The sequence below is a fragment of the Papaver somniferum genome, chromosome 9 (genome assembly GCF_003573695.1).
Source record: "Papaver somniferum cultivar HN1 chromosome 9, ASM357369v1, whole genome shotgun sequence".
Classification (NCBI taxonomy): domain Eukaryota; kingdom Viridiplantae; phylum Streptophyta; class Magnoliopsida; order Ranunculales; family Papaveraceae; genus Papaver; species Papaver somniferum.
In genome coordinates, this window is record NC_039366.1 from 73,156,445 (window position 1) to 73,166,424 (window position 9,980).

A 9,980-nucleotide genomic window follows, 5' to 3' on the forward strand; every position below is an offset into this window, starting at 1 on the left:
AAGTAGAGAATATTCTTAATAATCATATTGGAAATCAGAACCGATTGAGGTGGAGAATTTCTACATAAATACTTATATGATTTTCTTAGTAACAATGGCATTGCACATGAAATATATTGTCCTCATACACCTGAGAAAAATGGTGTAGCAGAGTCAAAACACAGACATTTGGTTGATGTTGGAAGAACTCTTTAACTACAATCTAGTTTATCCAATTCTTTCTGGGTTGAAGCATTTCACACTGCAAATTTTGTTTTTAACAGACTTCCCACAAGAGCAATTAGGAATCAAACACCATATGAAGTATTGTTTCATCACAAACCAGATTATACTTTTCTTAAATCCTTTGGTTGCTTATGTTATCCTTGGCTGAGACCATACACCGATCTAAACTTGATCCTAGAAGTACAGCCTGCATTTTTATTGGCTACAGTCAACAACACAAAGGATATAGATGTCTTGATGCTACTTCAGGCAGAGTCTACATTTCAAGGCCTGTTATATTTCATGAATCTGTTTTTCCATTGAAAACTACTTCAGTTCCTGCAACTATGTCACCTACTACTTCAACTGTTCTTCCTAATGTCAGATCTTCTACAACTGTCACTTCTTGACTGCTCAACCTGCAACACAGGACCAATCAGATAATTTGGTTACTATTCCTTCACTACCAGCCTCTGAGGTTTCTGCTACAGGGTCTTCTGATATTAATGCAGTTTCATCATCTTCTGAAGTTCATTCAATTTCAACCAACTCAGTGCCAACTGCTAATGCTCATAGCATGATAACAAGAGGTAAAAATGGGATCTTTAAACCAAAAGTACACTCTACAAGACATGCGCTTTCTGCAACAATGATTAATAATATTTCACCTACTGCACCAACCAGTTTTACTCAAGCCAGAAAAATTCCAGTTTGGCAAGACTCTATGGTTGAAGAGCATACTTCTCTTCAGGATGCAGGTACATATTCTCTTGTAAAACCTCATCCTTCTCAAAATTTAGTTGGTTGTAAATGGGTGTACAAAATAAAACAAAATCCAGATGGAACTATTTCTAGGTTTAAGTCTAGACTTGTTGCTAAGGGCTATCATCAACAAGAAGGTCTAGACTACACTGAAACCTTTAGTCTTGTTGTTAAACCAACAACAATAAGACTTGTTTTGGCACTTGTTGTGCACTTTGATTGGTTTATTTCTCAGGTTGATATCAGTAATGCATTTCTTCATGGAGATTTGACTGAAGATGTTTACATGACTCAGCCTCCAGGTTTTGTTGATGAATCTGAACCAGAATATGTTTGTAAATTACACAAATCTTTTTATGGGTTGAAGCAGGCTCCTAGAGCATGGTACCAAAAACTAGTGGATGTTCTTTTGTCTTATGGATTTCATTCTTCAACAACAGACTCCTCTTTGCTTGTTCAGAAAATTGGATCCAGAATCACTATCATCTTAGTGTATGTTGATGATATCCTCATAACAGGGAATTCTAAAGCTTACTGCTCCTCACTTATCTCTTCTCTCAGTCAACATTTTCCTGTGAAAGACCTTGGTTCTATTCACTACTTTCTTGGATTAGAGGTAAAAGGGAATTCCAATGGATTGTTTTTGTCTCAAACAAAGTATGCTCTAGACTTGCTTGAAAAGTTTGACATGACAGGAGCTAAAACTTGTTCTTCTCCTATACCTGTCAGTTGCAAGCTCACCTCTACTTCAGGTACTATTTTGTCAGATCCAACTCCTTTTAGGTCTCTTGTAGGTGCATTACAATACTTGACCTTGACCAGACCTGAAATCAGTTATGATGTGAACCAAGTATGCCAACATATGCAACAACCTACTACTGAGCACTTTATTGCAGCTAAGAGGATTCTCGGGTATATCAAGGGCACTCTAGATATTGGTGTTCTTTTCTCAAAAGGTCTTTTAGCAGTCCATGGATTCAATGATGTAGATTGGGCAGGAGACCCTGACACTAGAAGAAGTACAAGGGGGTATTGTATCTTTTTTGGCTCAAACCCCATTTCTTGGTCTAGCAAAAAGCAAAACACAGTTGCAAGGTCTTCAACTGAAGCTGAATACATGAGTTTAGCTCACTCTACAGCTGAATTAGTTTGGGTGTGTAAATTGTTTAAGGATCTTCATATTTTTATACCCATGGCTCCTACTCTTCATTGTGATAATCAGAGTGACATCTCATATTCTTCAAATCCAGTTTTTCATAGTCGCATGAAGCATATGGCAGTTGACTACCACTTTGTCAGAGAGCTTGTTCAAGCTAAGTCCTTGCAGGTATCTTACATTTGCACGCTCCATCAGTTAGTAGACATATTCACCAAAGGACTCTCTGCTCCAAGATTTGGTTTCCTTCGTGACAAGTTGCAAGTTCTGTCCATTGATAACTACAACTTGAGGGGGACTAATAACACTATGTCTCAGTAACACTTTTGTTACACTGATCCTGCTCCTACGTGTACTGCCATCCTGTTCCAGTGATTTGTTAATAGTTGTCATCAGTCCCTGCTGTCACACTTTGATTGGTTATTGATTAACACGCTTTCTGTCTGGTTATTTCCTGTGAACTGTAATAAATAGCAGTCCTTATCTCTTTGTTTGTAACTAAGACAATTGCATTCAGTAATTGCAAAACTCCATTAATGTTGTTCTTGAAGAACATTTAGTTTCAATATTTTGTCAAATGTCAACTAGCTGCACCATATAATTCCCGCAGCTATCTCCGCTCGCCAGCAGCTCATCCAACGGCTCTCTTCTAATTTCTTATAAATACTACTTATTTCAACTTAAAATTTACACCTTCACCTCTAAATCTTTCTCAAAAATTACCAAAAAAGTATCTCCAAAAGTATTTCCCAGTCTTATGGTCGTAAAAATATGAAAATTGGATACGGAGAGGCTTGCGTGCATTATCCGTTGGAAATATTCTTATGATACAGGTAAAATACAGTGTTCTTGTGTGTTGTGTATTATGTACGACCGAAAAGTAGATTCCTAAAATAAATAATGTGGATCCTCCTTAATTATCATCTGAGATTGCAAGATACTATCAGAATCAGTTGTTGCCTGTCTCTTTGGACGCATACATTTATAATATCGGTCCCATTCATTCAATTTAGTGGAGCTCACTAGACTATAATACAACCCCCTTGCAAAATAAAAACAAAAGATGAAAGAAATACCTCAGATCCTACGGCCATAAATCACTCAACAAGCTAAAATTGTTTAATAAGTCACCCAAAGTTGATGTATCAGTTCATGTCACTGAATTGTCTCAGAATCAATGGCAAACTTAATTATGATGGGATGTGATATTTGGATCTAGTATCATCCAGGTAGGTACTGGTCCATGGGTCCTTCGCCTCGCCGGAATCGTTCGTTCATTGTATCCAAACATTTCAAAAGTTAATACGAGCCTGCGGCATTTCAAAGGTTTATTTATTTAATTTGACTTATGCGAAATTTTGTGTTTTTGAATTCATACCTCTAAAACGAACACAAAATTGATTAAAAAGATCAAAAACAATAATTTCTGGGTGAAATGGACAGTTATATTTTGATACTGTTTAAATGACCAAAAATGTAAAAATAGGCACGATGTAACCAATTTCATCGTGCCTATTTTTAAATATTTTTTCTTATTTTTAATTTACACAGGATGTATCCAGTTTCATCCTTGCTATTTTTTAAATTTAAGCTAGAATGAAACCAGTTTCATCCTTACTATTTTTTTTTGGCCATTTCACCCAAACTAATTTTCGGAAAATGGGTCATTTATCCAAATATTTTTAAATCACGGTTCAAATGGACGAGTAAAAAATAGTTTGGGTGAAATGGCCAAAAAAAAATAGTAAGGATGAAACTGGTTTCATCCTAGCTTAAATTTAAAAAATAGCATGGATGAAACTGGATACATCCTGTGTAAATTAAAAATAAGAAAAAATATTTAAAAATGGGCACGATGAAACTGGTTACATCCTGCCTATTTTTACATTTTTGTCCATTTAAAGAGTATCAAAATCTAACTGTACATTTCACCCAGGAATTGTTGATTTTGGTCTTTTTAACCAATTTTGTGAACTATTTTTTACCCGTCCATTTGAATCGTGATTTAAAAATATTTGGACAAATGATCCATTTTCCGTAAAACGAATTATGCACGTGGATATATTATTCCAAATCATCTTGTAGCCCGATCAGTGGACCGAGTTTACATTTTGTTGAAGCGATTAATAATCGAATTGTATCCATCTCGAAAACTCGTCCCACACGATGAACTGTTAAGGGTTTGAGGAATCATAGGAAAAATATAAATGGCATGCAAATACAACGGCAACTGAAGTAGAAAGGGAGAGAACCAGAGAAGTTATTAACAAACAACCCTAATTTGGCTGGAGTTGAGGAGAAAGAAGATTACGATCATTGATCGAACAATGAAAAATGATGAAATCCAACCTTGGGAATCTCTACACGCTGCATACTAATATTTCAAAGATATTAAAGGGTCCTAAGAGCAACTGCAGTGGTGCGAGTATAACCAAAGACCAAAGAGGAAAAAAAAGATCAAATTTTGGGTTTAGTCTGGTGTGTGACCCTACGGTGGAAAAACTAAATTTGGTCAGACGGACATTATACCAACGCCTGGTGTGGGGCGTAGAATATATCAACGCCTGGTGTGGGGCGTAGAGTATACGTTCGCCCGAAGGAGAAAAAAAAATAAAAAGAAAAAAAGTGGGGCGGAGGTATTATGCCTGCCCCATGAATTTGAATTTTGTAAAGAGTGGGGCGGAGGTATTAAGCCCGCCCCACACAAAAGATTAAAAAAAAAAAGACGGGCGGACATTATACCAACGCCTGGTGTAGGGCGTAGAATATATCAACGCCTGGTGTGGGGCGTAGAGTATACGTCCGTCTGGTTATGGGGCGTGGACTATATAAACGCCCGACTATATTTGGGTTTGGTCTTGGTCGCAGACCAAATTTGGTCTGGATTTTAGTTTTTGATCAAATTTTAATCGATGGTCCGTCCCACTACGCCTATCAACTGGACACTATATTTGGGTTTAGTCGTCCATTGTGGACGCTCTAACATCAGACATACGCATCTTATCGTTTTATTGATAGACAACGTACCTAACATGGGTTGTTGCAAGGATTGAATACACGATATTTTTAGTAATTCAAATGCAAGACTAAACGCGTCACTAAACAGTTTGTCGTCAGTTGCAACAGATCCCTTGATTTGTTCAGCTCACAAACTGAGAGGACCCTTTTGGTTCACATATCAGTCACTCTGGCTATGCATCTGCAAGTCGGTTTTATAACGCCTACAAAGCCATGTGTCAATTAGTTGTGCTGATGGAGCTGATAGCTGAGCAGGGGAATCCAATTTCGTGCACAGTAATATTGGAAATGAACATGATTAATATACATTCTTTATAGCATGTTAAATGCACATTCTTTAGAGGAGCCTGCACATAATTAAACTCGCATTTTCCTACTGTGTACAGTAATATTGGAAATGAACATGATAAATATACATTATTTATAACATGTTAAATGTACATTCTTTAGAGGAGTGTGCACATGATTAAACTGGTATTTTCCTAACTAAAATTGTTTCCAAGTTCCAACTTCTAGAATCCTTGCCATTTTGGGCAGACTTCAACTCTAATTAAAAGGAAAATCTAACTGCATACCTTAACAGTTCAACTCTAATTAAGGAGTATTACACGTGCAAAATACTTTCTCCCAATATTAGCAAAAATTTGGTCATTATGATGTTGAATATCCCAGATCCAGTTAACCTACTACTGAAATAGATCCAAGAGGCGTCACATGCTAAGAAGGAAAGAAAGAAGCAGAATAAAATTCGTCCACTGCAGCAAAGGAAAAAATCATTTACATCTTTGACAAAAAAACACAAGCTGCATGCTGAACTCCCTCACCCAGCTAACACTCAGAAAACACAATTCTTAAAAGTAATCTACAACGCTTGGAATTAGAAGAAGAAAACTAAAGCAAAAAGCAGCTAAAATGTTCTAGCATGAGTTTCCTGTCAGAGACTTCAAAAAATTCCAGAATCACGCAAATCATCATCTTCAGTCAGAACTGCGAGAACAGCAGCCCTCACAAGCCTGCCACAAATCAATAATTAAAACAGAGAATTTTATACAGTTCATGGATAACTAAAGATTAAAAGCTACTGTGCGAACTAATACCAAAGGTTGATGATTTTGATTAGTACATCAGTTTTTAACTTATTGTTCTACCCAAACACATATTGGCACCTTATCTTCCTTAAGCTCACACTGTTGTGGTCCAATGATTTGCCAGTTATTTATTACTTAAGTATGTTATTATTAGTTAGCATTGTTTTATTTTAACTGTTGGTTAATTGGTGGTTGATGCGATTAGTCCAAGCAGTTTAGGAAGTTTCAGAGATTATTATCCGCTATGTGGGTTTTGTAAACTCCAAGCAATATATATGGCAATTTGGGTGTTCATAGGATTTAATAAGGCAGGAAATAAAAGACCTCTTTTAAGCTTGCTCCACTCTTCTCGAGCTGGTGTCCTATCCTGTGTATTCTACATCTCATCCTGAAGTTTCATCATTAGGTGGATTTTAACATGAGGAACAAGCGCATCAACGAGGCCATAACTCATCGTCAGCCCTAATGTCATTCAACTTTTTCAGTTTTTGTACAACTTCTTATCCACAGAAATCCCAGAAAATTAGCCACCAGTATGCAGACAATCAGCATAACATACACGCCAGCAACAATGTTAAGTATAAAAGATGAGGATTCAACTAATTCGATGGCACAGGTAAACTGGTTCCTAAGAAACATACTATCATTTTGCCACAAGCAGCTGTGAACTAAGCACTTCATGAAAATAAGATGGCAGCATAAATTATATTCGAGGGAGGGAAGATCTTCATATAGCGACAATGTAAAGCAAAAAATCATGAGAAATAACGGGATCAATGAATACTGTAGGTAGATTGCACATGAGAAACTAGGGCGTCAACAGACACTGTAGGTGGTGGAACTTCACATGAGAAACAAGGGCATCAATGAAACCTTAACTCCTTTTCAGCCTTAATGGGATAACCATTTGATTTTTTTCAGTTTTCTTTCTGATCCAAATAGAAGTAACCACCAGTAAGAACCTATCTTTGCAAAGTTGAATTTTGTTCTCAATTTGAAAAGGTATATCCTAGCATTTAGCATAACAGCCAAGCTACAATTCAAAGTTTAAAAGATGGAGAACCAAATAATTCAATGGCACATGTAAACTAGTTCCTAAGAAACATAATAACATTTGCAACAAGCAGCTGCGAACTGTGGAGAGTATCATGAAATAGATGGCAACACAATATTATATTGATGGAGTCATAATCAAAAACCATCCAGTTACCTAAGTAGGCGTATGAGTACTGACCTAAATATGACGATGCAGAAGAGGGACAAATAAAATCCAAGCTTGACGTATCGGTATTTCTTTTCTCCATTAAGCAACCTAAAGATCTCTGTTACGTCGATGAGATGTCTCCTTTCCATATACCTGACAAAATTAGCAGAACCTTTCAGTAAGTACAAACAATAATGTTGGAGTAAGAAATAATGAACTGCAGCATGTCACAGAGGCATAATATGTTATATCAAGGAAAATACATAACTATATAAGCAAACAATAATCACAAGCAATCCTCATCATAGACTGTTAACTAGAAAATACATACAACTTCAGATGATAGTAAGTAACTGGTGCCGATATCAGGAACATGAACCAGTGCCACGTCAGCAGGTAAATAGCACACAACACCCCTTGAGCCACAAACTCTTTGATGACCATGCCATTAATACGAGATGATGAATCATACGGGTTGATGTAATCGAACTCCAAATCCGACAAGCAAATCAGCTGCAGCAGCATATCACAATTTCAAGAAAAACACGAGCATATAAATGTCAACAAGAGATAGTTGATAAGAAAGCAAACTCGAGACTCTTATCTATTCAATGAAAAGAAATTCAGATCAAAATTGGCATTGTGGGTATTATCAAGCTGAATCAAGTCAATCAGAAAATATGTTTTCTTATACAACTCCATGCATCAAGTGTAGCATCCGAAGTCTGAATTCATGTGATGAACAAGAATACTGAGCCACAACTAAGTTAAAAAAAAAAAACTAATTAGTCAAAAGAGACTAGAATGGCCATCTATTATATGTAGAATTGGTTATATGCACGAAACGTGAAGAAAAATGTGAAGATGATGCACCTCCGTCACCTCAGAAAACTATTAAATACTACCTAGTGGAGAAGTTAACGAGCACAACCACGGCTCGAAGAATTAAACGTGATTGCACTTGGCTCTCTAAACTTTAGATTCAGGCATAAGCTGATATTTTTAGGCACACCAAAATAAATGAGCCTGCTGTTGACCAACAAATCCATGAGCATCATAAAGCTACCCTCTGCTTCCACTACCAACTCTGGTTTTGCTGTCCTGAATAATGTAACAATTATGAACGCATATTAACTTGGATCAGGTTTAACTGGGAGGTCTCACTTGCGCCCAAAGCTCTATCACATTCCAGCTTCCATTTCCCCGAGTATGTTTGAACAAACATTATAGCTCAAGGAGAGGGTAGTATTGCATGCCACATTCTAAAACAGGGTGCATTCCCATTCTAAACCACAAAATGGAACAAGTTTAACTCAATATTCCTCAAGGATAAAATCAGGTGTTCCCATTTCTACGATGATCAGTTACTATCAGTTAGCAATTTTCACAGTCAATCAACCTGCAATTTTCATGTAACCTGGTCCACCATATTTTTTTAAAGGATTCAAACCCTAATTTTGTAGTCAAAACTTGAGCGTATCATTCACAAAACTCAACACTTCAACTTAAAAATTGATATTATCTTCGGTCCAATTAACAAGCATGCTTCTAAAGAGACAACAACTAAACACCTGAGTTTCCTTCCTAAAATAAATACGAAAAGTAAAGATAGTCTCGAAATAGGAACATTACTCAGTACTCGAAGAATAGGATAACTAAAAAAAAAACTTACAATCAAGTGATGATTTCTCAAACAGAGAAACGTATATTAGTGAACTATCATTATATTTTAGGTTTCTAAAAGAGTTTTCAAGAGAAAGAAAAACGTACCTGATAAAGGTTAACGGCAATTAGGGCAATGGAGAAAGCAAAAGAGACGAGCCATAAAATCAAATCCCAAGACATGATAAACAAATTTAACCGCTCAGAATACAGAACTCATCACCATTCAAGCCCTAGGAACTCGAAGATAACCTTTGAAATTGATCGACGAAATGAAATAAACAGCTTCGGATTCTACTTATCTAGTGGCAGATCGATCAACCTTATTAGGGCTTTAAAAAGGAAAAGTAACAGAAGTGTTCGCAACAACACTGGGTTTATTCGAAAGTGAAGGGAGCTAAGATCGAAAAAGGAAAGGGCGTAAGGTTTTATTTATGGCTTTTGTTAACTTGTGTTAAGGTTTAATAAATAATTGTTTAATGGTATTGGAAATTGTGTTTTTTTATCTTATTTTATTAGAAATTGGTAATTCGTGCAATAAAAACAATAAATCGTGTTCCCAATGCAAAGAATTGTTCAGGGGTTAGTCCTCGAGTGATTTCGGGGGAGTTTAGTGTATTTTAAATCTCAGGGATTTTGAGAGAGTTTGAGAGAGTGTAGGGAGTTTGAGAGAGTTTTGTGTTTTTGAGTTCAGGGAGTTTGGGGGAGTGTAGAGAGTTTGAGAGAGTTTATTAGAGGGAGTTTGGGGGAGTTTGAGAGAGTTCACTCCTAACTCATTCTCTTTTAAGAAACAATAAACCCTTATTTGCAAATAACATTGATTTTTAATCAAAAGAAAAAAATAAATGAAAATGATCATATCTCTGTATCAATAATATGTTATTTT

At 36.3% G+C, this 9,980-nt stretch overlaps 1 protein-coding gene across 1 annotated transcript; it reads right to left on the bottom strand.

The window, feature by feature from the left end:
- Positions 1-5,813: 5,813 nt before the first annotated feature.
- LOC113308717 (protein cornichon homolog 1-like) lies at positions 5,814-9,512 on the bottom strand. Its single transcript, XM_026557176.1, has 4 exons — positions 9,203-9,512; positions 7,764-7,945; positions 7,463-7,585; positions 5,814-6,153 (listed from the first exon to the last, which is right to left on the bottom strand). The coding sequence occupies exons 1-4, from the start codon at positions 9,275-9,277 to the stop codon at positions 6,084-6,086; spliced, it is 450 nt and encodes a 149-aa protein (XP_026412961.1). The 5' UTR covers positions 9,278-9,512; the 3' UTR covers positions 5,814-6,083.
- Between the last annotated feature and the right edge of the window lie 468 nt (positions 9,513-9,980).

Excerpts from the sequence above, each read along its gene's own strand:
- LOC113308717 (XM_026557176.1), bottom strand. The coding sequence starts at position 9,277 with ATGTCTTGGGATTTGATTTTATGGCTCGTCTCTTTTGCTTTCTCCATT. Across the intron at positions 7,586-7,763 it reads ACTTACTATCATCTGAAGTT|GTATATGGAAAGGAGACATC; the intron begins GTATGTATTTTC and ends TAATTTTGTCAG. Across the intron at positions 6,154-7,462 it reads TTCTGCATCGTCATATTTAG|GCTTGTGAGGGCTGCTGTTC; the intron begins GTCAGTACTCAT and ends GATTTGTGGCAG.